This window comes from Neolamprologus brichardi, chromosome 3 (genome assembly GCF_056152115.1).
Source record: "Neolamprologus brichardi isolate AB-2024 chromosome 3, ASM5615211v1, whole genome shotgun sequence".
NCBI classification, from domain to species: domain Eukaryota; kingdom Metazoa; phylum Chordata; class Actinopteri; order Cichliformes; family Cichlidae; genus Neolamprologus; species Neolamprologus brichardi.
In genome coordinates, this window is record NC_142106.1 from 28,638,784 (window position 1) to 28,665,083 (window position 26,300).

The 26,300-nt window shown below is 42.0% G+C and overlaps 1 protein-coding gene across 1 annotated transcript in view; it reads right to left on the bottom strand.

Moving 5' to 3' along the window:
- Nucleotides 1-543: 543 nt before the first annotated feature.
- The window catches only part of arhgef40 (Rho guanine nucleotide exchange factor 40), a 45,294-nt gene continuing 19,537 nt past the window's right edge, over nucleotides 544-26,300 (bottom strand). Inside the window, exons 8-27 of the mRNA XM_087835857.1 lie at nucleotides 25,359-25,473; nucleotides 24,639-24,732; nucleotides 24,436-24,522; nucleotides 23,245-23,361; nucleotides 21,567-21,665; nucleotides 21,285-21,436; nucleotides 19,809-19,947; nucleotides 19,565-19,684; nucleotides 17,402-17,593; nucleotides 16,753-17,274; nucleotides 16,248-16,627; nucleotides 15,624-15,873; nucleotides 15,300-15,389; nucleotides 12,871-13,077; nucleotides 9,751-9,930; nucleotides 9,092-9,272; nucleotides 7,074-7,184; nucleotides 4,192-4,301; nucleotides 862-905; nucleotides 544-663 (exon numbers count right to left, since the gene is read on the bottom strand). Of these exons, the coding sequence (XP_087691983.1) occupies nucleotides 879-905; nucleotides 4,192-4,301; nucleotides 7,074-7,184; nucleotides 9,092-9,272; nucleotides 9,751-9,930; nucleotides 12,871-13,077; nucleotides 15,300-15,389; nucleotides 15,624-15,873; nucleotides 16,248-16,627; nucleotides 16,753-17,274; nucleotides 17,402-17,593; nucleotides 19,565-19,684; nucleotides 19,809-19,947; nucleotides 21,285-21,436; nucleotides 21,567-21,665; nucleotides 23,245-23,361; nucleotides 24,436-24,522; nucleotides 24,639-24,732; nucleotides 25,359-25,473 (3,173 nt within the window). The 3' untranslated portion in view covers nucleotides 544-663; nucleotides 862-878. The remainder of the gene's footprint in view (nucleotides 664-861; nucleotides 906-4,191; nucleotides 4,302-7,073; nucleotides 7,185-9,091; nucleotides 9,273-9,750; nucleotides 9,931-12,870; nucleotides 13,078-15,299; nucleotides 15,390-15,623; nucleotides 15,874-16,247; nucleotides 16,628-16,752; nucleotides 17,275-17,401; nucleotides 17,594-19,564; nucleotides 19,685-19,808; nucleotides 19,948-21,284; nucleotides 21,437-21,566; nucleotides 21,666-23,244; nucleotides 23,362-24,435; nucleotides 24,523-24,638; nucleotides 24,733-25,358; nucleotides 25,474-26,300) is intronic.

Genomic DNA, 26,300 nt, shown 5'->3' on the forward strand with positions numbered 1-26,300 from the left:
AAAAAGCGTACAGTACTCCATTCTGCATTATGAAAATGATAAAGAACATAACACATTCTAAATCTGCAATCCAACGGTGATTTACGCCCTGCATATTACTTCCCGTTTATTATCAGATGCTGGAGCATGTGATGCGTACAGTCAGCCAGCCGAGGCAGTCAGTGGTTCAGACCAAGTGGTTTGGCCTAGTGGGGAGTCGTGGGGCAGACAATGGCCGCACTGTGTGGCTGAAGTGCCTTTGGTGTCAATGACTCTGCCAGCAACTGAGACTGGCAGATCCAAAATGGCGGAGCGCAGAGAGTCCCGCTGGTGCTTGTCATGATTTAAACAGGACAGTTTTGATCCTTTTTGGATGCAGATTTTCTTTGGTGGGGGGTCATATCAGAGCTGGGAGGTTTTAAAAGTGGAGAAAAGCAGTGCTGTGCTGCGCCGCTTAATCTGCTGGCACTTTATTTATTTTAAAGAGACGAACGGGGAAAGGGGAAGGAGAGAAAGCATGTGGGAGAAGTTCATAAGGGTGGGGGGGGGGGGGGGGGGGGGAGATGAGGAGGGCTCTCTCTCTCATTTTGTCTTCTTCCTCTTCAAAGTCCAGTTTGGCTTGCCCAGAGGTGAAACAGACATGTTTAAAAACTTCAAAAAAATAAAAAATCTGATGTCCAGTTTCTGGTTGAAGCGACAGAAAGAGAAGAAGAAACAAAAGAAGAAGAAAATATTAATAGTGACATGTGCAGAAATCCCCAGAATAAGGAATGAGTAAAATAAATGCGATCAGCGTGGGAATGCAGCGACATGAGCAGCGAATGTAAAGCGGCAGAGTGCAGAAAAAAAAAAAGAAACGTGTGATAAACAGAGTAAACTTACGCTTATTGAGATGACAGTCACACAGCTGTAGAGGGAGACTGGCTCTGAGGAGGAAGAAACAGTCGCATTTTTACATTCGGCGCTTAAGTGTGCGTACACACCAAAAATGTGCGTGCACCCGTGCGCACGCGGCAAATCCTCCCTCTGTTGTTGAATATGTGCATATCGCTGTCTGCGTGTTTGCCCTATCTGTTTGGGCTGCGTGTGTCCGTCTGTCTGTCAATCTGTTCCCAGCGCTGTCTGTTTGCTAATCTGTCATATTCTGTTTGCTAGATAAGGAGATTGTGAGAATGTGTGTGTGTTTGTGTGTGTGCACACTGAGCAAATTCATTTAAACTCTACCATGGAAATGGCAGGCAGGTATTGCTGTTTGCTTACAGCCAGATTCATGCAGAGTTTTCACTTTACAAACATACAGAAATGCTTTGACTGGTTTAAAGGATGCCTTTTTAACACAGATCAGCTCAGTGTGAATGAATGACTTTCTTCACCATATCACCACTATGTTACATACAAATGATTCAAAGTACATAGTGCTGTGCAAAAGTCTTGAACCATGAAATTGATTGAATTGAAAATGATTTACTGAAACGTGTTATTGTGCATGGAAATGCAGCATGTAAGGGTTTATGGAATCTAATGAGCTTGAAAGCCAAAATTTGGTACGACCACCTTTAGTCTTTAGCACAGTCTGAGCACTCTTAGACAGCTTTCTTGTCGTTTCTTTAAGTAGTCTTCAGGAATAGTTCTGCAGACATTCAAAGCTTTTATTCAGATGTTGGCTGTGTTTCGTTTCATTCTCTGTCAGTCTTTAATCCCACACTGCTTCAGTAATGTTGAGGTCTGAGCTCTGTCATGGCTGGTAGAAAAATACACAGTGATGCACTATCGAGGTTTTGGAAGGCATTGGAAGTGTGTTTGGGATCACTGTCATGCTGAAAAGTGAAGCTGTTACCAGTCAGATGTTGTTCAGATGACATTGCATGGCAGATCAAAATCTGATGGTACTTTGCTGTGTTCATAATTCCATCTATTTTGTCACCAATCGCTGGAATGTGGCCTCAAGCCACGATCGAGCGTCCCCCTCATACATTTACGCAAGAACTGGACTGATTTCCAGTCCAGTTCTTGTGTATTTTGACATTTCTGTGAGGCTTCATTGAGCCCAGATGCATCTCTCAGGTGCTGTGTCAGGTCTTTAGTGCACATGACTTTCAAATAACTTTACTATTCATCTATTATAGATAGTTTATAGGTCTTTTTGTCTTTCATCTTCGACTTGTCCAGTTACTTCAAATTTCTAAGCACATGCTGCACAAAAACATGGTGAGATATGTCAGAGTTTCAGCTAATAGCTCTGTGGGAATCACCTTGTTGGTGCAAAGATTCTATATCCCTGGCATTTTTCATAGATTCGACTAAAGAAATTGGAATTTTTTTTTGTAACAGGCCACCAGTAAAAGGTCCCAAAAGATTTAAAATTGGCTCATTGCTTATTTATGTGTTATGTGTAGACACAAAACTGATTAGGTGCCTTTTTTTTTTTTTAAACGCTCGAATAAGTCATAGGTCAGTGTCCGGCTTCAAGATCACTTTAAAAGTTACAAGATAGTCGAGAAAATGGGAAGTAAAGTAAAGAGATGTAAAGTAAAGTGGCTCAAGATTGTTGCAAAATCAATGTTTGTAGACTAATGTTTTAAAGCACTTAGCAAAACGTAAAAAAACAAAATCAGGTGTCACAAGCAAAGAGTAGTTTAGTGACCTGTCAATCACAAGAAGCCATACTCTGGTTTATCATCTTATAATCTAGAACTAATTTAGATAATGAACATCATGGTTTATTAAATAAGACCGGAAACTAGCCATTCAGGCCACAAACCCATCAGAATAATGTTGACATAAGGTCATTAAACAAATGATAAGATGGGTCATTTTCTCATGTTCTTCCACAGTCAGAGTTATTTCAGCTACCAGGAGTCGTCCATGCTTACCATTAGAAAGAAGGCAAATCTGCTGGCTACGTTCATCTTTTGAATACAGTCTCTTCTTCTATAGTGTCCTTTAAAAACAGCTCTTCGCTAAATAATTTAAAAAATGCTTAGAAATAAAAACGTTTGCTCTGGAGTAGGGATGTACCGATACCGATACTGGTATCGGGTATCTGGGCCGATACTGTAAAATGTGTGTGTACTCATACTCGTAAAAGTTAACCGATACCATGAACCGATACCAACTTATTTCATTAATCAGAGGGTGGCTTGTAATTTCTGTTGTAGTTTTTTAGATTGGCCACTAGGGGGACATCCCGCGCTAAACAGGCACAGGGTTAGGCGAGTGAGACTGGCGGCTCCAGATAAAAAAGAGAAACTGGAGGCTGCTGTAGCTAGGCTAAACAAAATGTGGACCGGAACAGCCAACTTTAACTCAGGTTTTGGAAAAGCGAAGAAAAATGTCAAGAGAAAATCCACGGGCAGTTAAAATAACAGAGGCTCTGACTCATTTTATTTCTCTGGATGACCAGCCAATGCCGGTCGTGGAAAACATAGGATTGCACCGTCTTCTCAGCATACTTGAGCTGCGATATGAAATATAATAAATAAACAGAAGCTCGGGACAGTGCCAATAGTTCAGTGATATTTTGTTAAATTACAATGTGGAGACTCCGCAATAATTTAACAGAAGTGCTTATTTTTCACTTGAAATTTTTTTGTGGTCATTTTTATTAAGATTATTTTTTTATCGGCAGAGAATAAAATAAAACCTGTCTTCCAATTCATTGCATTTGTGTGTGTGTGTGTGTGTGTGGTAGAAGTATCGGTTTTTGTACTCTGTATCGGCAAGTACTCAGATCCAAGTATCGGTATCGTATCGGTTTGAAAAAATTGGTATCGTTGCATCCCTGCTCTGGAGTAATTTGTATGTCTTCAGCCGGCAGTAGCCCACAGATTAAAGGAAATAAGGCAAAGAGAAACAGAACTCTGTGGGCGTTCATGGCTAACATCTTGATACTAATGACAAAGTCATGTTTGTAAGAGTTTAGAAGGGTTGCCTACAACCATATTTAGCTCTGCAAACTAAAGCCTGGGCTTTTAAAAAGGGACTTTTTCAGCAAAGCTCCCCTTCCTAAAAAGGTTCTAGAAAACCTAAGAACATCAAAAAAGACGCTTTCGTTTCCAGCGAGCAGAAAAGCACATTTCTCACTTCATGTCTATATTAAAACACTGGTGAAGTGTTGAGTAATTACAGGATATAAAAACAGCTTTTATTCACCTCGGCAATCACATGTTATCTTTTGGGCTTGTTACACGTGTATACTTATTTTTAGCCCACCTGTGAGCAGCTTGTTGATCCAGAGCTTCTCCTGGGGTCCCTCCCAGACGCTGGAGATCCCCCCTCCTTCTGACTCCCGACAGAAGAAGTGTCTGAACAGCTACTGTGGACTGAAGGGGACAGGCAGAGAGAGTGGGGCTGTGTGACAGAGGCCTGTGCCAGACACAGTTAAAACAATCACATTTTGCCGGTGGAAGCACAAATAATAACGCCTTCCTGCGTTCTGAGTAAAATGCACATGCATGGAACAGCTGCGTTTTTAACCTTGTGCACGTTCGCGGTTTAACGGCGCTCGTGTTATAACGCTTTCCTGAAAGGAAAAAAGAGATGGAGCGCACGTACGCCAGAAACAAAGAGAGAGGAGTCAGAGTGAGATGGCATTTTTCCCATCCTGTTCAATGAATTTCTAACGCTGTGTTCTGTCCCACAGGACAATTCATGCATTGAAATTCTGAACTGCTGCACTCAATGAGACACCTGGTGAGCAGTATGTGCATTACACTGGGCCATGAATGAGAAATCACTTTGGCTCTGAGACAACAACGGCTGTTGGAGGCTGAATGATTGCCCTGGAATCTAAAGGACTGTACTTTAGATTAGGTACTGTGATTTTATTTATTTTTTATTGTTTTATGGAACTATGTGCCTGCACCCTTTTTAAAAAAATCCAGTTTGACATGTGATACAATTACTAGTATCAGATTGCGTTGTTCATTCAGCAGCATGCTGTGAACCTGTTACTAACCACCCCATATGTATCCATTGTCTCTAAGGCTTTGTCCTCCATGCACACTTCTCTTACTGCTTAAACACCGAACAGCTTTTTTAAAGACCGATTAAAATCCACTGGAGTTCTTCCTCTGCTTGTGTTCTACCTCTCCGGCAAGTTTTCTGAAATTAATCCAGGTAACTTTTACACAGTCTTGCAGACCAATAAACATGTGGAGAGAGTTCATATTGGCCCTACAAGCAGGAAGATGGCACGCTGTCATAAAGGGATGGACATGGACAGCGACAATACTCAGGTGGGCTGTGGAGTATAAATGATGCTCAGTTGGCACCAAGAGGCTCAAAGTGTGGCGACAAATCATGCTCCACAGCGTTGAAACGTTGACATGCTTTCATGTTGTTTAAGCCAAACTCTGACCCTACCATCTGAATACAGAAACGGAGACTCGGACAGCAGGCAACATTTTTATAATCTTCTGTTGTGCAGACAGGAGTGGCACCTGGTGTGGTCTTCTACTGTTGTAGCCCATCTGCTTCAAGGTTTGATGTGTTTTGCATTCACAGATGCTCTTCTGCCTCTATTGTAATGAGTGTTTGTTTGTTTTTTCAGTTACTGCTGCCTTCCTATCAGCTCAAAGGAGTCTGGCCATTCTTCTCTGACCTTTGACATCAACAAAGAACTTTCACCCAGAGAACTGCTGCTCAATGTATATTCTCTCTTTTTTGGACCATTTTCTGTAAACCCTAGAGATGACTGTATGGAAAAATCAGCAGTTTCTGAAACACTCAGAGCAGCCTGTCTGGCACCAACAACCATGCTATGTTCAAAGTCACCTTTCCTCCTCATTCTGATGCTCATTTTGACCTTCAGCAGGTTGTCTTGACCACGTCTACACGCCTAAATACATTGAGCTGCTACCATCTGATCAGCCGATTAGATATTTATGTGTAACTAAACAGTGTAGTACCTAATGAAATGTTCAGTGAGTATATATGATAATATCACAGTATTGCTGAAAACTGGATGCATTATTGTAGTGCTGATTAATTCGCAGGTAGTTTTAACTTGTTCTCAAAGTGGGATAGGATTACAAGAGGGCTCCTTTGGAAATAGTTCTTCCCTGTAAAGGATCCCTTTAATTAACAAAAAAAGTACAATGACAAAATGTTTCTTATTAAATTCTTTACTTTTTAACACTCTAAGTGGAACTTTTACCTGAAGGAAAAACTGAATCTGGGACTTGTATTTATAACTTGTTGTTTTGTTACTAGGCCTCAGCCGCACAATCACTTGAAATCCAGATCATTAAAGGATAATGTTGGAATTTTGCCCAGCTCAGTTAGTGATCAGGACAAATTGGCTACATGAACCTAGCCTAGCAGTTTCAATAACGCACCCATGAGAGCGCCAGGCTGCACATTTTGTTTATGGAAGTGAGACAGTTTGTGTCACCGCTTTGAAAACAGTTTAAGGCAGACACACAGCAGTGAGGGCTGTGATGGGATTTGATCATGGCACAAGTAAAACGTGTTTCCACAGTTGAGCTTTTCGACTGCGCCGTATATTCTCCGCAGGCATGTCACAGCTCTTCAAAATTTCTCAGTGTGAGACAAATATCAAAAATTCATAGAGAAGCCCAGGGGTGCACGATTGGAAAGAAAAAAAAAAGAAAAAGAAAGAAAATAAGAAAAAAATAAAGTGTGTACCATATTATTACCTTGTCACATGGGGAGATACACCCAGGACCCGTTTTCTTTCCTATCTGTAATCTCAGGGCCACATCACTTTCAGCTCGGAGAGCAAATTTAAACAATCCAGTAATCCAATCTGGTCACATAAAACTGGGCGAATTCCCGAGGACACAGGTTGTACTGAAAAATGGTTTCAGCTTCCTTTATCTGCGAGCCGAGATGTGGAACAGCGTGCCTCAAACTAAGGAGTGCACCTAACTCAAACAGAACGTCCTCCGCCAGATCACATGCTCACTTTTTAACGCTCCAGATAAGCTCAGTTTCCACAACAACGATTTAACACAGCCGGGAAATCAAAATATGAGATCATATTACATTATCATTCCCAATTCTACATGCACCTTTTTTTGTTAAGTCCAAGGCGCCACAACATCTACAGGTTTGTTCCTTTTTAAACTTACTTCTGTCGCTGAGACTGTAGATGGAGTCCAACTCTGAGCCTGGAGTTCCTGTTGCATCCAACAGAAGCCTACTGGAAACTCCCATGCACAGTGACTCCTTCAAACACAACTCTGTGAGAGCAAAGGCACAAAAATAACTTCATGTTTACCTCATCTATTGCAAGCTCGTAGAATATTACCAGTTTTATTTTATTATTAGCTCAGAATATTGTGTTTGTTAGAACAATGCCATCTGAACAAAAAGTAACCACGCCTAAAAACGTGCCGAGCAACTTATTCAGCGTGATACTGCAATCTAAGCCGATGGCAGGAAGCAATGCTGAGGCGGAAGGCTTTATGGATAAAGGAAGGTAGAACGCCTTCATTCACGGCCGATACTTCCTTGTTTTTTGGAAAAATCAAAACAACAAACTGGGCCAGAGTGGATATTTTTACACGATCTCTACTTAAACATCCGCCACCAGATAGTCATCACCTTTGTTATGTGTACAAGCTCAGTCTGAAGGATTTTAACCAAGTGTCCAGAAAATGAAAGGAGATTTGAACAGTGTTATAGTCTGCTTAAATACAGGAGACCTAGAGATCAACAGTGCCGTTTGTCTCACTTACATGTTTTCAGAGCATCAAACTATGTTTGAAGTTGGACAAAGATAACCAGAGTAAATGAAAAATGCAAGTTTTAATAATGATTTCATTGATTAAGGAGAAAAAAGTTATCCAAACCTATACGACCCTGTGTGGCAAAGTAAGTGCCCCCTAAACCTAATAACTGGTTGTTCCACCCTTGGTATCGAGAACTGCATTCAAGTCTTCGTCATAACTGGCAGCGAGACTTTCACATCACTGTGGAGGAGCTTTGGCACCTCTTCTTTGCAGGATTGTTGTAATACAGATACATTGGAGGACTTTTGAGCATTAACAGACAGTTTGAAATGCTTCGACATGACCTTAATCACTCCAAAAAATTACTTGAGCTTAGATGGTCACACGTTCTTGTTCAGGATTTTCTGGTAGAGAGCAGAATTCATGGTTCCATCAGTTACAACAAGTCGTCCTGAAGCAGCAAAGCAGCCCCGACCATCACACTACCTCCACCATGTCTGACTGCTGGTATGATGGGGTTTTTAGGAATCGCTGTGTTAGTTTTTTGCAGATGTAACGGGACTCAAGCCTCGAAAAAGTTACAATTCTGTCTCGTCAGTTCACGGAATATTTTCCCAACAGTTTTGGGAATCATCAAAATGTTTTCTGTGTTCTTCTTGGTCTGCTGTGGTTTTCTCCTTGAACTCTCCCATGGACGCCATTTTCATTCAGTCTCTTTCTTATTGTCGAATCAAGAACTCTGACCTTATCTGAGGCAAGTGAAGCCTGTAGTTCTTTAATGTTCTTCTGGGGTCTTTTGTGACCTCCTGGATGAGTTTTTGATGTGATGTTGGAGTTACTTTGCTATACCATTTGTGAATAATGGCTCATATCGTGGTTCATAGAGTTCCAAAACCTTCAAAATGCTTTGTAACAGTTTCCAGACTGACATAATCAATGACTTTGTTTATCAGCCATATCTTTTCGATCAGGACATGACGTGTTGCTTTTTGAGACCTTTTAGCCTGCTACACTTCTATTGAAGTCATTTCTTGATTCATCAGGCCCTGCTGTGGTTTTTGAAACTGAACTCAGCTTTCTAAGAAATGTGATTAAATACAGTTAATTCAAGACTTAACAAAGGAGGGCAATTATTTTTGCACAACAGGGCCAAGATAGATTTTGACAGCTTTTCCCCCCCTTAAGAAATAAAATCATCATTCAAAAAATACATATTACATCTACTCAGCTTATCTTTGTTGATTATTAAAAACTGTTTGATGATCTGAAACGGTGCAAAACAGCAAACAAAAAAAATGAAAATTAGGAAAAAGGAAAATTTTCTCAGTTTTTGTAACAGCACTGTTAAAATATACATTGTTCCTAAGCTGCTGAAGGAATACTGAGCTGTTGCTTATCAAGTTAAAGGTCTTTACCTGTATTGTTGATGGCATGTGTCCACAGCAGATGGGCTATGTCGTGAGTCCAGGCCTCTCGGTCTTCCCTGTCGCGTGCTTGCAGGGTGATGCAGTCTCTGGTCCTCGGGGCCTGTCGGACCCACACCTCGAACTTCACTCCCTCCTCGCCGACGCTCTGAGTCAGACCCATCTCATTCGTCTGCATGGAGAAGTGTTAAATTCACACACAAACTCTATGACAGGAAGTCTGCTTCTGACACAATCCCACTGCTGGAAATGCTTCATTTGGTTTAGGTGAGGGGAAAGGCAGGACACGTGACCGGGAATTCACCAGAGATTTGCCTGCTCTGTTTTCACATGAGCACATCTGGAAGTCACATTGGCTTTGTGCAAGGAATACGAGAGGTAAAAGAAGGTTTCATGCCCCATCGGTATGCACTGGTCATCTGTGCTTGCACATCTCCATCAGGTGATGTTGTGATTCAAAAGAAAAATACAGAGTTAAAAAGAGTTTATAGAGGAAAGAGGGGGGGAGATAAAGCAGCGCCCAAAAAAAACTTTAGAAACCTCAAATTTAGTTTGCTTTCAACAGAATCTAGACAGAAAGCAGATTTTACAGATAAGACAAAGTGCCGGAGATGGTGTGAAGGAGAAGTGTGTGTGTGAGAGCTGTTCACCTTGATGCTGTGTTTGTAACTGTAGGCGGTGCGTGCCGGGCTGGGATTCTTGTGTTTAGTGAAGATTACAACGTGTTGATAAAGGAAAACGTTCCTCACGCCCGCCCGCTTCCTCCGAGTTCCCCCGCTCACCGTCAGCTCACCCTGCCGCACCAGCTCGCCGCGCTCCGTCACAGGGATCTGAAAACACACACAAACACACGTGTTAGGACACACTTATATTGGCCTTAGGCCCAGGACCAACCCTCAGCAAAAGATACCATCTTCATTTCAATCTTAAGAGGAAATTCAGGCCTGAGCTTTAAAATCCTGTCTCTTTGCCAGGTTCCAATCTTGATTGAATTGGTTCATTAATTATCTTGAAAACAGATATAAAAATAAATAAGCATCATTATATCTGAGAATCCATAAAACACTAACAAAGTGAAATATTCTCACTTTTACAGATTCAATTTTTCTCCCCACTCGCTCAGAGGAGTAACACTCGGTTGATTCTGCTCATCACTAGCACAAAAACTAGGAGTTACAAATTAAACGGTCGTCGTATTACAAAGTCTCAAACCCTCCCTCCTGCACCTACTCTAATTTTCTGTTTGGAGTTGCGAGACACTTTGACTACAAAGACTGAAAAGCTTTATTCTCTATTCAACTGCGAAGGACAAAGAAGCATTATTATTACAGTGCCTTGCATGGTGACATATTCTTCACATGGATGCTTCGTTCTGCTGGATCTTTGCTCTAATTGGCCAGCTGAATCACATCTTTTGTAATAAAAAAAAAGAGAAAAAAGTGACTTTTTTGTTCATGTCAATTACAGGGTTGCGACTTTGAGATGCTGTTGGAAGTCAAAGGCACACAGACACTCATAATAGGCGAAAAAGAAATTACATAATTGTCAATGCTAGCTATGCAAAAGCACAAAAGAGCAACAAACAAGGCAAAAGCAAACGATTTGTCAGCCGCAAGCGTGCGGACAATGAATTTAAAAGGTCTGGAATTTTACAAGCGGCCACTGACATACAGTGGATTCTTATTTTTAAACCTCTAGAAATGAGTGGGTCATGATATAAGTGATGCTTCACACACTTTATGAACACCCACATCTACACCCACCCAAACACGCACACAGCTGTACTTAAATCATTTTTACTTGGAGAGGTGTTGCAGCGCAATTTTGAAGTAGCTCAGCGCAAGTGTTTGTGCTGCTGTAATCTTTCCCCTCGTTCAGAATGCAGAGAGATGAGAGGTGTGTGTGTGTGTGTGTGAGTCAAACATTTGTCACGACTACCACTGAATATTACAGCTGTGTCAGAGTACAGTGGTGTAGGGCGCAGGGATGTTAGTGTTTTTGGACTTTTGATAAGTCTTTCGGTTTTTGTTTATTCCCAGTGGGAGAACACAGTCTTTCCTCCCACTTGCCACGTCCTTGTTGCAGCTCTCAGGACTAGGAAATAAGAACGATTCAGCTTCATAGTTCAGGTTAAACTCAGTCTGGATTGAGATCAGATGATGACAACTGATCTCAGTGGAAAACCACATCAGCTGAGAAGCTTCTAGGTTTACTAGACCCCGACTCACATAGGATTTTTAAGACAGATAACGTTGCCAATATCCGATGACTTAAAAATCTGATATTCTGATACATCGGCTAATATCGTTTTCTTTCATATACACTAAACTTAAACAGATTTCCCTGACATGTGTTATTTGTAGCTCAATATTTAATATTAAAACCCTGTTTTAGTAGAAACATGCAGAGTGCCCCCTGGTGGACACACTATGAAACATCAGCCTTTTCTTAAAATTTTGAAATCTTATTTGTCTTTATAATACCGATACTGATACATTTAAAAATAGCTACCATCGCACAGAAGAAAAGCTTCCGACTCTGCTCACATCAGCAGCTTGTTGTGTTTTTGGTGTTTCAAACATGTGCTGCTAACGGGAAAGTTGCACAGTGCCATCTAGTGGACAAACTATGCAAAATCAATACTCCTAAAAGCACGTACCCTCTATATTGGTAAATAGCTAATATATAAAAAAAATTATCAGGCAAAGAAAACAATGAGGCGGTTCTGCTCGAATCAGCTGCTTGTTCCTTTTTTGGCATTCCCAAAAGCTCCAGATCGGCTTCTGGGTGGAGCAGATGGCTGCCCCTCTCTGATCCTGCTTCTGCCAGAGGTTTCTTCCTGAGAAAAAGGAGTTTTTCCTTCTTACTGTTGCCAAGTGCTTGTTCTTTACCTTAGAACATCTTCTGGCAACTGTTATATAAATAAAATTGAATTGAACTGGTGGAAAAACTGCGACACAAACACTCATAACACATTTGTAGGCTCTTTCGCCGATTTCTTCTTCACTTTTTAAAATGTCATTTATTAACCATTGCAGACCAATATTAATATATTAGCAAATAAATATCATCGGCTTGAAGGAAAAAGTGGTCAGGCACCTAACACTGACAAATCTCATACATAATGCAATGTTTGACTTGCTTTAGCCTGCCTGGAGTTGCAGCTGCCTCTGCAAGCTGCAGCCCACCTCTACCCCAATTCCTCCTCCTCATGCTGTGTTTGACTTCATCAGTGTCATGTCTGTTGTTACTGATGCCTGCTCCGCTCTGTACCAGATATGCTGCTGCTGCTCCCACACCTTATGATCTCTGCATATCCAGATGGAAGATCTCCATTTAGCCAAAGTAATGCTGACGGATTCAGTCATAGTATGCGAGTTTAGATGCTCACACATTCACACACATTGTCCTGATTCTTTCTATAAATAGATGCCGCAGACTGTAGTTCACAATAAATGGGCTTTTCCTTTTATGAGCAAAACCTCTTAACATCTTGTAGTAGTAAGAAAATGCAAATGAGCTTCTATTTATGTGCCTCCATGAATTCTTTAATGTGTTCTTCTTGAAACATGGCTAATGTAAGCCGTGTTTCTAGTGTTTCTGTGGAAAATAAACACCAATACATTTATGTGATGTATTTGGGGGTAAAAGAGAAATAAGTCACTTCCACTGGCCTGACCTCCTCAACAAGATTTTAGTTTCTTTCTCTCTAAGAAAAGAAAGTGGGACTTGACAGTTGCAGAGACATAAACTGGGACGAGCATTCTCACCGGGCATCCGACGATGAGGTCACTGGCCCTGAGGTCCTCGCCGTGCCGCTGGGCGTGTCTCAGGATGGAGAGGGCGGAGTCTGAGGCGGGGTTTATGCCCCCCAGCTCCTCCAGCGCCTCGCAGTACTGCTCCAGCCTCTGAATGGGAGCCTGCAGACAGTGAGGGAAGGCCAGAGGGGAGATGGGGGAGGCTTGGGGAAGTTTTGACTGAAACAGGGGAGGAAAGGACAAATAAAAAGGTAACGTTAGCAAGTCTGCTGGTGTTTCCCCATCATGTTCAGCTGGGCTGTGTTCACTGTATTTTATTACACACTTCACTATAAGTTGTGTTCACCTTAAACACAGTCAGAAGCTTCGCCCATGGATGTCACATGTCCTACCTTGCGCCCTCTGCCGGGACCCCCACCTCCTCCAACCAGAGCATTTTCAGAACACATCTAAAGCAACCGATTCCTGTTATGTCCTATATCTTAGAAAGGGCAGCTTCAGACAATGTCCTGACCTAAATGGCCCAAAAGGTGTCTGCGCTTTTTTTACTTTGACTTTACTTAGTGGAAAATCAGTGACATTTTTTTATTTTTCTGACACTGAAAAAGTTTTCTTTTTTAGAACATGTGGATTTTCCCACCCAAAAATAAGGACAACAACAGTGACTTTTGGTCTTTGTCAAAACGGATGATGTAAAGAGACAGTAAAAGAGGCCAGCTCGTGTCTTACACCTCAAATTCTAACAGATACGCCTATAAACCGGAACGTCAATGACACAGCAGCTCATCCGGCTTGTGGCCCATCACACTTCACAGGATTTGCCTGAAAAATAAATCGGCAAAGGTGACATTGAGCTCAAGCACATTTTCGGCGAAGACCCATTAGGTGATCGTTGTGTCCACTGTGTGATTAGATTGTGAGCGATGCTGCAGGATGAGCAGCGATTCTTGTGAACCGCGGATGTAAGCACACTTTTAGCTCATCGCCCTTCAGCCCAACAAGCTTAATAATATATAAATCACATGCAACCAGTGAAGATTTGCCAGTTCGCCGGTCTAGAGATGGATATTGATATGATTTTAGTGATCTCTCTACGATTATTAAACATCCAGTTCTTTATTGATTTCCTCATTGATTCCTAATTCTGATTTTTGGTTGAAAAAAAATAAAAGCTTCCACAAGTTTTCAGCACCACTGCAACTATTTTATCATCTCCAAGTCTAAACAGCGCATAGAAAAGTATTTGATAACCTTTTCTCTAACAGGCAACTGACAGAAAAACATAATAAATCAGAGCTGCTGAGCTTGGAGGCATGAGGCTCTGATGGATTGGACAAGTTGTAACCAGTTCTCAGCAGGAATCACTTTTTGATTTGGATCCCTTATAAAGGCCCGCGCCCTATCTCGCTGCTTTAAAGAAAACGCTCAGGGTCTAAATAAAAAAGTGTATGGGCTCTCCTTTGGTCCACGCTCAGCCTGCCCACCACATGCCATGAAGTCTTTGCTACCATCAGCTCTCAAACATGCTACATCAGGCTGAGCCGCTCCTCTGAGATAGTTACAGTCACAGTTAACACAACTCTCTGTGGATGATTGCGACATCATTTGGCATGTTTTGGCAAACGGTTCTTTTTTAGACACGTGTAATCAAGGCAACTATGGCTTTGCTCAACAAGTATGAAAGTTCCAACTCGTAGCTGCTGCTTTAATGTTTCTTCCATTTTCTTTTCATCCGCTGATCCCAGTAACCCTGAAGAAGCAGCTACGCAGCAGAAACAATCATCAGCACCATCATCATTCAGAACGAACACCAGTTTAATGTCCCCTGCCATCATGATAGCCATATCCCTGTTATCAAGCTGCTTTACAGCTGCTGCTGCTCAGGGTGACCTGAGCACGTGCTGCCTCCTGGTGGCGACTCGTTAGAAATGCTGGGTTTGAGCGTCGCCTCAGAGGTTTTGAGCTCTTTGATCTCTCTGTATATAGTCCTCATAATAATCTCACGATGCTGTCGATGTATTCGTTTTTGTTAATTGTAGCTCGGCAGCTCCAATGACTTTCTCTGTAATCTGCCTTTAATTGGCTTTTCTAGTGTGCATTAAACTTGTAATTAACTTTACTGTATGCAGCTCGTTCATAATTGCCGCCACCAACAAATAAAGCGGCTTTAATTGGCTTGAGCCTGTGATGTGTTCAAAAAAATGACTCATAGCAACGCTCTTACATTGTGTAACCAGTTTTCTAAAAAAAGAAAATAACCAAATAAAAAAATAAAATAAGGGTTTATTGTTAAGAGACACTTTTATCGCTTTGAAATCATGTTTACTGAGATGAACTGGTTGAATAAGAGTTAAAACCGCAACTCTCTCAGTAAAATCTCTGCAGGAACAAGACTGGTTTTTACTTTTTTTTTTTTTTTTAAGAGGCACGATGAATCCTACCTTGAAAAAGTCGGCTGCTTGTGTGACCAGTGGAGAATCCAGGTCTGGTTTGGTCCTGATGTACTGGGAATACTGCAGAAACTGGTCCCGCTGTGTGGTGATAGGCGAGAAAGTTGTGTGAAAGATTAAAACAAAGTAAATTTTAATCAGATTAATTACACAGAGAGGGATTTAATGGATATTTTTAACCAAATTATGCTGACTTCTAACTAATCTGTGACATTTTCTATATGCAAACATATAAAACAACCCCTCAGAGGTTCATGTAAAACTGAAGAGCAGTGCATGCAGTCATACAGCTTCACTTGGCATTTTGCAACTTACAAATTTACTGAAGCAGTCCTGTTGCAACAGGCTTTGCACAAGAGCGCCCTCCATGGCAGGGAGTAGGTCCTGCGAGTGAAAGGTGGTGAGGCTGGCCCAGTTGGGAAACAGCGAGTCTGCCTTCCCCCTGATGGAAGCTGGGGTGTCTGAGAGCTCCAGTAAGGGCAGGTACGTCTCTTCTACCCCCTTTAGCACAGTCACGTACTGCCTCTCTGAACTTAGCATCCTACACCAGAGCAGGTACAGCTTACTGCGGTGGAGATGGAAAAGGGTGGGGAGGGGAGGAAAGAAACAGAGCGAGCAATGCATGAGTACACTTATAAAGGAGAAACAAACATGGAAGCAAGTGGACAAGTGGGAGGTAAGGGGAAGCGAGAGCGAAGATAGCAACGGATTGAGATCAAAGACTCAGTAATGAAAAAATTATCTAAGATTGCATCCTGACTGATAAAATCAATGCGAAAGAGCCTTCAGTTGTACTTAAATTATCCCTAAAACTATGCATCGCTTTTTCTTTCATCTCAGCCTGTTCCATTCTTGCTGCGACTTATTATGTTTGACTATCTCTGACTGATTTTCTTACGAGGAAAGTGGAGTACATGGAAAAAGAAGGCCAACACACACCTCTGTGCAGTTGAACCGGCCCTATCCGTCCCCGTCTCCCTGTCTGTCCTCCCCAGCAGAACATGCTGGCGCGGTGACCCCGTGTGATCCACCACCTCCTTGCTGCTGACCTCCACTCCTCGGATCAACACTCCTCCGCCACTACTACCACCACCACCGCTCCATCCTGGAATAGCTGCAGCCATGCTAGTAGTAATGACTGGGTCGGCCAAAGCCCGTCGTCCCAGCCAGGACATGGGGGAGTTACGGCTCGCCCCAGCCACCGGCGACTCAGCGGGTTTGGGAGTGGCTGTACCTCGACGGGGGGCCAGGAGAGCCTGGAGGTCAAAGCTCGGGTGACGCTTCCGAGGTGGCTTGAAGGGAAGTGGAGCCTCTGTGGGCTGTAAGGGAATTGATCTGGTCATTGGTGTGACTGTGACACACTTCAGTTACAACAGTACAGTACTGTAACACACCTCAGATCATAGAACAGAAAACATTATCATAAAATAGAAATCAAACTCACGCTCTTCTTTGCAGGATTCAGAAGGTTCGATAGAAACTTCCCTCCCCCGGCCCCACCTCCTCCCGCACCACTTCCTCCTGCCGTTCCCTCTTTCTTATTCCCTTTCTCCTCTCCTATCTTCAGTGTGGAGCAGGTCTGCGGTCTGAACAGTGATGCCAGGGATCCCCAGGACTGCAATCCCCCTTCCCCTCCTCCAGCTCCCAGCCCCCAGGAGTCACCCTCTCCCTCGGGGCCCATCAGGTCCCAGAGGCTGCTGGCAGAGGGGGTTTTGGTTTTCCCCTGTCCCTGATTTTGCGTCCGGTCAGATTGGAGGAATCGGGGCTTGACCTGTGCTACTGTTCGCTGGTATCGCTCAACTGTCTGAGTCCAGAGATCCAGCAGTGCCCCACCACCCAGCTCTATAGCTAAAGACCGTGCGTCCTGGAAACGGGACGGGGGTATTGGAGGGAGGGAGGCGAGAGGGCAGGTAGAAGAAGAGGAAGAGGAGGAGGTGGAGGAGACTGCATCGCACCACTGGGTGGCCTGCACAAGAGACAGGAAAGTCAGGGAAGTCATTAGGACTTCCGCTCGGCATTAAAACACTTTGGAACCATGACTGTATGTTTAGAACTTCCTGTGTGTGTGTTGCAGAGGTCTTCCTGTGCCGTACCTCGGTCAGAGTGGACAACAACCTCTGTGTGTTGTCCAGAGTGGTCCAGCAGTCAGACAGACAGTGGGACATGTCCCTGAGCTTCTCCCTGACCGGAGGGAGTCGGATCTGGACGTCGCTCAGGCCTGCCCAGTCCAGTTCACACCAGCCCTCCAAATCACTGAGCAATGACAGAGTCTCACTGTGCAGCTCCTGAAAGATGCAGGAAAATGGGCTGTCAAGATGTATTTACTGTAGAAGACTGACAGGACACACTTGGGAAATCATGGATGGAAAAATATTGACTGCATCTCTTGGGAATATGCTGGGTAAACTTTTCATTAGCTCGTTTCCATGAGAATGACACAAATATGCCACTGAAAGGCACAGTGGGCTTAAAGCACATCTATTCGCAGTTTATAGTTTCAGTTATTGACTTCTCAAACCCTACAGTGGGTGATTCACAGTAACACATGTGTCTTAAGGACGACTAATAAGATTTCTTATCCCAGAGTTGACGTGACAGAAGGGATTTTTTTGTGGGCGATGTTAAGATGCTTACATGAACTGTAGAAACAAAGTGAAAGCAAAAACTCTGAGGGCGGACGCTTAAACTGTATGTAAATATTCTCCATGTTGTTATCATGATGTGTGCTTACTTACCAAAAGTCATTTACATGCAGATAAAACTGGACACTCCCTTTGTACTTGAAGAAGGTCAGTCGGACCAAAACACTGTGATGTAATAAGTGTATTAGCGGTACATGAGACGGTGTGTGGGAGTCATATTTCACCGTTTTGTGAATATCATGAATGAAATCTAAATGACCTTTAGAAGACCAATTAAATCAAAGTCTATATGAGTCACAGCTGCCAACACATAAGTGCTGTCAAGAGATCAGGGCTAGACATCGCTGTAAGCATTAGAGAAAAGAGACAGCCTGTTACCAAAACCATTTTAAAGCCACAATGTTTGCAGGAACTCAATTTGTTTACAACTCCTTTGATTTTACACCTGATCTCCATCCATTCTCTACTGCTTATCCTTTTCAGGGTCGCGGGGGGGGCTAGCGCCTATCTCAGCTGTCTTGGGCTTTGTCCACACTAGCAAGGATAAATTTGAAAACGCTCCACGTCCACACTTTTTTCAGTCGTTTTCACAGAGTTGCGTGTCAAAAACGGACGAAAACGCTTACGTTCCAGTACTGCACATGCGTGAAGCGCAAGACGATTCGACATGCCTCATTTCTGTCTGCCGTTTCTTTACTTTCCGGCTCTTTGAAACATGGCGGCAAAATGTTGAGGAAAAGCATCGAGTTTTTAAATGGACTAAAAATGAGGTGGAGTTGTTGCTGCGAGTAGCACAAAAGTACAAAGTTGCAAAAGCGAGTGAGAATTAAAGAATTTGAAGAAAAGCTATCTGAAGCATGTACAGACTGATATTAATCTTTAATAGATTAGATGTCGCAGGGCTAACACATAGTCACAAACAACCATTCGCACTTCGACTATGGGCGATTTAGAGTTTCCAATTAACCTATCCACACCAACTTACTAACACTAATATAAACTTGTATTTATATGTAAATTCAAAGAATTTCATTCAGATCACACACCGAGTCAATCCTTCTGAGTCTCAGTCACTGCCATCAGTGACTGACGCCGTTATGCAAATGAATAAATTACTCAGCCACAGCAACAGTGTTGCTACTGTAAGATGATGTGAAAGAGGGGAACTTTCTAATCTATGTACTGCGCATAGTTGTTTTTTTATTTAGCGTCAACCTCTTAACGCCTTGTGTTTTACGTTTGATACACACAGTTTTGGTGAGTTTTAGAGACTTCTACAGCATCCATGTGATTAACCCCCACCGAAAAATGTCATTAGTAAATTACAAAGCGTATTTATAATCAATAAATCACCAAAAATGCCAGATGTGGTAAATATGATGCAATTAAGACTCATATATGCAATTTCAGATTTTTGTTTTTTAGCTGTCAGAAGATTTAAAAAACACTTCATCCTTTATCCTCCCCCCGAAAAAAAATGTGGCAATTATTTAATCAGGGCTTTAAAGGGTTAAGACTGGCTCCATAACACTGAGCCCAGTGAACCTGCATACTTTAACATGACACGTGAAAATGTTTTCACACAAAAAGCACATTCATCTTTGCATTACTCACATTGGCCGTTTCTTTGAACGTCTTGAACCTCTGCTGTTTGAGCGAGAGTCTGCTGAGGGAGAGAGGAGGATCCTTGTAGTCCTCCAGCTGCGACTGAACCTGCTCAATCTCTTTATCGCACTGTGGATTAAAGGCGGAGGTTTGGGTGAGTGGAGGACATGAGGTGCTCTGTTACGCATAAGAGGGGAAATTACTGAAGATGAAGATGAGTTATTTTAAAGTAAAGTAAATCTTCCTCAGATACCTTTTCCAGTTTGTCCACCAACCCCGCCAGACGCCCCAGAGCCTCCAGGTCACGACCTCTTTGGTTGGACACTCGGACAAGCCGATGGAGTGCATCGTCCACGCTGTCATAAAGTTTAGAAGTTACGGCGAGAGCAGCTCTGAGAGGAGAAGAAAGAAATTTTGGTTTTCATTTAAATTCTTCAAAATCATGCTGACAGAAATGATCTAATTATAAAACAACGTCTCATGTACAGCACAGAAAAAACCCATCTTGTATTATTGCACAGCTTAAGCCAAAACTCATTACACAGTAAGAACAGAAGAGCTACAACAGTCTTCAGATCATCTCTAAGCTGCAGTCATGCACAAACAAGCTGCATCGCTGTGTCCTTTATTTGATGTGTTTTCTTCTCCAGCTGGTTTTCATTTTATGGCCAAAAACAAACAACTCTGTTTTTGTCAGGAAGACTATTTTTAACCCTAAAGCTCATCCTGACAAAATAACCCTTCAATCAAAAATTTAAAAAGCATGGGAAAGGAAAAGAGAAGAAGATTTAAAATATAGTCTTCAAGTCCTGTGCTTAATGTATATTAAAGCATCTTTGCAGAATCATAACATTGTGTGTTGTTAGGTTGTACTAAAAAATAACTCAGGAATGCATAAAATGCCCACAGTACAGCTACTGAATGTTAGAAGGAAATAGCTTTCAGTTCATTGTTGGTAAAGTGTGGCAATAGGCTCCAAGCACAACTTTGGGGTGGCACGACACTCATGTGGCAAGTCACCAGCTACTTTGTTACATATGTGTGCTCAGCTACCCATTAAAATGATAATTTAATCAGCCAATCACATGGCAGGAACCCAACAAAGTTCAAACTTAAGAAAAAGGCTGATTTTAGTGAACATGGCATGGTTGTTAATGCCAGACGGACGGGTCTGAGAGTGTCAGAAACTAATGATACACTGGGATTTCCCCCACACAAACATCTCTAAGATTTTACAGAGAATTAAACTCTGCAAGAAAACGTCTTGTTGATGTCAGAGGTCAGTGGAAAGTAGCCAGACTACTAATGAGCTGATAGGAAGGCGGAAGGCTTGGGTGTTTGTCCTGTCAGCAAAGAATAGGAAACTGAGGCTTCAGTTTATATGCAAATCCAATAATTTCTGTAGGATGACAAGACATTGAACTAACACTGCTGGCAGAGCTCAGAGAAGGTGTGGCCAATCAATGGTGGAGCCAAATCATGTTCAACATGATGGTGCTAACACTGACAGATGGCTAAAAACCACTTTAATATCGTGGTTTAGCGTGTTAGCATATGCTAATTAGCACTAAATAACCGGGAGTGTTCGTTTTCCAGGGTTTTTAGCCCCAATATTTTTATTGGATTTTGTTACTTGATTTTAAAAAGAAAGAAAGAAAGAAAAAAGTATAATCCACAAAATAAAAATTCAGTAGTCCTACAAATACTGGATGAATTAGGTGTCTGGTACCTGCAGTCTGGTGACTTTTGTGCCAGTCCAGATGCCCTATTTGTCAATCCAGCAAGCCAAGCCCCGCCCTTCTGCTGCAGCTCAGTTAACCGTTGGTCAGCCAGGACGCTGGCCATGAGCTGCCTGTGCTTGTCAATGCTCAAAGGAACAGCCTGAAAAAGATAAGCATGTGTATTGTAGCTTTTGTGTGTGTTTTTATAGAGACTGGTAAGTTACTAAAACACACAAATATATCTTAGCGCACACAACGAGTAGAAAGAGCATCATGTTAAAGTTATGGACCTTTATGTTGTCTGGCATTGGCTCAGCGTCCATAGACTGCAGTGCTTCTCCAAGCAGTGAGAGGGCGCTCTCACAGCGCTCTGTCAGACTCTCCAGACTCTAAACAGGACAAAAAGAAGCAGAAATCCACACAAACACATGAAATCTCTCTTTCATTCCACCTTTTTTGTAATCCACAGGAGAGGTCAGAAAAAGTCCAGAGGATAGGAAAATGTTTTCAACTGTTTAGATAAAGCAACATAAACTGTGGGGGGAAAGCCATTAAGGGTCCTTGAGATTCTTACGGGCTGTGTTTTTTCTTCACCTAGTTCATCATGCCTGTCTGAAATAATCGACCACCAGCAGACGACCACTCTTTCCCAGCCAACATCCTTTTATCTCGCCTCCCTCCCTCCTAGATGTTCTTTCTCCCACAATACTCCCTCAACTGTCAGAGGTCATATTTTACACTGGAGGTACCCAAAACTCGAAACAAGTTACGAGCTACAAGAACTCCGGACTTTGAGTGGTTTACTTGAGCTCATTCATTCCAAGCTGTCTGTAAGAAGTTTAAAAATAATAACAATAAAAATACACTAAGGACTTTTTGCTTTAGATAATTCCTCAGCTACATACAAAAATGGCATTTCCTGTGACTTAACAGAAACTTTCTGTTTTATAATTAAAGAACAAAACCTCAGTCGTGACGACAAATTTTTTATCCATTTACTACGGCAGCATGTTTTAATAATGTGAAAAAAACCGAGACATGCTATCAAAATTTCATTATTTCCTGACAGAAAGCGTTAGGGTTAGGTCAGTGGTCTGACAGCTTAAGATCAAAGTGAGCTGTATGTGAAAAATGACTTTGACATCCCTGATGTACACACGCTGATGCACACGGGAGTAAAAATAGGACAGCAACCCTCTTGTGACAAGAGAAAATCTGTGGCTGCCCAGTGATAGCTTTAATTTTTTGGATTATAACTCATTGTGGCAACTAACTAGTCTCCAGGAGGCTGAGCATACAACACCCACAATCTCTGGTCAACAGCTTTTGATTACAAGGAGATGGCATGGGTCACATATAGGAGGAAACATGATGGATCGGTGAAGGTTTTGCAATCAAGGTGTAAGTTTTTTGTGACGTGTCTCTTTGCAAAATGGAGCTGGTTAGCTGTATTCTGGTTATATTCCTGTGAAAGGTTTTCCAGCTCTTATGTCAAGTAGCTATTAAATTGCCACTCTGCAGCAACTACATCATGATTTGTGGAGGAATTTATGAATTTCTGTTTCAGATCTCTGAGTTTCTGGATGGACTCTGAATACAAGCCGTTAGTGTGAATTTCTGTTCATCGAGATGGCAACAGGTTTGAAATTTTCACTGATTCATGAGTTAATGACCGTATTATCACAAACAAATTGCATTCAATTGCCATTTTGACCTGATTCAATCACAAACTAATAGCAGACTCTGTCTAATTGTTATTATTGCTGCCCTGATACACCAAAGTCACTTTAAAGACTGCAGCTGACTGATTAATGTTCCTGTTTACACTGAAGTCTAAACTTCGTCATACCTCCACTCTGTGGATGAACCACTGAAAACACAAATGCTATAGTGGAGAATCAAATGTGAAAAGTTCAAGGATGTTTTTTCATGTTTGCATAATCTAACAGACAAAACAGAGCTCCTCACCAGTCTGAAGGCCAGCCAGTCCGCGTGGCAGTGGATAAAGTCCCCGTCCACTTCTTTGGGCAGCTGTTGTTTGTCTACATACTGCTGAAGGACGCTCGTTCCTCGCACTGTGTGGACCTGCACAGGAGAGGAGAAACAGTAAGGGGCAGAGGAAGTGACTTTCTTATTGTATGTTTGAGAAGAATAAAAGCTTTTAAGGAAATTAGACAAAAAAAGAAAAGATAATACATTAAATCACACTGAAGCCTGGAACATATAAACTCTTATCTGAATGTGTTAGTGTTGGCAATGTTTACTGAGTACAGACCAAGTGAAAAGCTCCAAGAGTTTATAAACATTAACAAACCTGCTGTGCCAATCATAAGTTTTCAAAAATCACCTGTTTAAACCGTATTAAGTGTAAAGTTTTCTGATATCAGGGCGTGCGGCCACTTTGAGTGAGAGAATAATGCTGACCTCTTTGTTATTTGCGATTCTATTAAATGGCAATTATGGCTAGAGGTTCTGAGAATGGGAGAGAATTACAAAAAAAAAGAAAAATCTAACTTGTATTATGATTTATTTTTTACGTTCTGAGCAGGTACATAATTGGTTACTGAAATTCAACATGCTGCTGACGTTGTTATTTAACTACAGTGTTTACATCTTCTTCTGGGAGGGTTTGTCGTCGACATCCAAAGTTTGAACACTGCCTGCTTGAAACACAAACCACGTGGCATGACCGATCCTCCCGTGCCTGTGCGCAAGAAAGAGTTCTGCTGATCTGTGCAAAGCAATATGCTGAATTAGTGGTAAAACCGAGTTATCTGAAAGCAGTAGATGTTCCAAACGTATGGAAATTGGGTTTAATAGATTCAAGCTCAATGTGAATGTGCATTCCAGCTTAAGCACTTCTGACACTGATCGCATTGCAACGAGGAACAGGGACAATTTATGGAACGTTATTTCCTCTCGCACAATTTGCATTTCCTATATGAACACTTTTTCCTGTTGACATTATAATAGGCAATAGAATTACAGGAACTTGCTTTCTGCTAATGTTTTCTCGTGCTATTTATCACTGAGCTTTTGACACGCTTTCATAACTTCACATTTATTCATTTTACGGATCTGCAAGTAAAAGAAGTATAACCGACTTAACCACGAGGAGCTTAGTAATACAGTCTAAACATGTGATGTGCATGAGGTCACCTCTGCTCCTTCCAGGGAATGAGAAGGGGACTCCTGCTGCTCTTCCACCAACACCAGAAGGGATCCAAGACCACCGGGGACCGACCCCTGGCACGAACACAAAAACACATGTGCTCGAGCTACTATCGCATCTGCAGCCTAATTAAAGCGTGCATGCAAACATTTAGCACTTCCAGTTAACCAGCGTACTTGTGCTGTCTCACCTGGAACAATTTAAGAGCAGAGAACAAGAGAGCGGAGGGTGGGGCGCGCCTGCTGTCCATTAACACTGTTAAACCCTTTTCTTTGGCTGCAGGCCTGTTGAGGGTGGATGAACAGAGAGATGTTAAAAATAAGTGTAAACCAGTGTAATAGCCATTTTTATTTAGGTATTTTCACCAAACGATGAAGTTGAAACAAACATTTGTTCTTAAACAAGAGTTTATTGGTCATTTGCATAGAAACACATCATTTCTACCCAAAGCCGTTGAGAAGCTTTGGTTCTGACTTGCCACAAGTACTGATGAGCAGTTATTGTGCCAGGTAAACTGGCAAGCTCAGATGTGTTTGTGAAGCAGACATTGAGTCAGTTTGTTATGTTTGTCCTCCGTTTTCTGGCACACTCTGTGTTTCCCTCACACCACCTTATGTTGTATTTGGAAAAGTCAAGAAGCGAGTCGAGTCGAACATAATTATGAGGCACTTTTCGCTAAACAGGCTCGGTCTCGGTGGTATAACAGGAAACAAACCACACAAGCCTAAATATAAAAATGTGAACAAAAAAAAGCCAGTTAAATATTTTTAAACATACATTCAGAGAATCGGGGGAATCAGAGAGCTGATGGTTACATTTATTGGCAATATCCCCCTGTATTTAAAAGCCATAAATCTCTGGTGACAACGGACGACTAAAATAAACAATCAAAGGAGGAACACGCACTTACCGCGTGATTGTGTGATAACAGGCCAAGACACGGGCCATCTCCTCCCCAGAGAAACCCGCTTCTGATGCGTCGGCCTCTGTGAAAACCAGAACACGCCCCAGCCTGTCCACTGTACCTGTGGTCAATATGCATCAGGTTAAGCATCGAGTGGGGAAGCCAAGAGGACAAACTAATGCACTGAGGCTACAAGCACACAAATCCATTTGGTTTTTCTCTGTGCTGTAAGCTTGTTGGTGTTATTGATATCTACTACAGACACTATCTCTACTTTTAAGATTAGACCTCAAACTTTCCTTTTTGCTAAAGCATATAGTTAGGGCTGGATCAGGTGACCCTGAATCCTCCCTTAGTTATGCCGCAATAGGTATAGTAGGTATATGCTGGGGGATTCCCATGATGCATTGAGTATTTCTTTTTCACCTTTCTCACTCACTATGTGTTAATAGACCTCTCTGCACTGAATCATACTTGTTATTAATCTCTGTCTCTCTTCCACAGCATGTCTTTATCCTGTTTTCCTTCTCTTTCTCCAACCGGTTGCAGCAGATGGCCACGCCCCTCCCTGAGCCTGGTTCTGCCCGAGGTTTCTTCCTGTTAAAAGGGAGTTTTCCCACTGTCACCAAAGTGCTTGCTCAATCACATGATTGTTGGCTTTTTCTCTGTATGTATTATTGTACGATCTACTGTACAACATAAAGCGCCTTGAGGCGACTGTTGTTATGATTTGGCGCTGTGTAAATAAAACTGAATTGAATTGAATTACTTAGGATAACCATGATGTAAACTTTGGAAATAAAGCAGGTTTTGTTTCAGCACCAGAGAAAATAAAACATTTCTTTTGATACTTGATAAAGATACAAGCCAGCTATGCAGACTAGAAAGGCAACAAAACAGAAAAAAGTTACTACTTTACAAAAGTAATTAGAAAGGCTTCACTGAAGC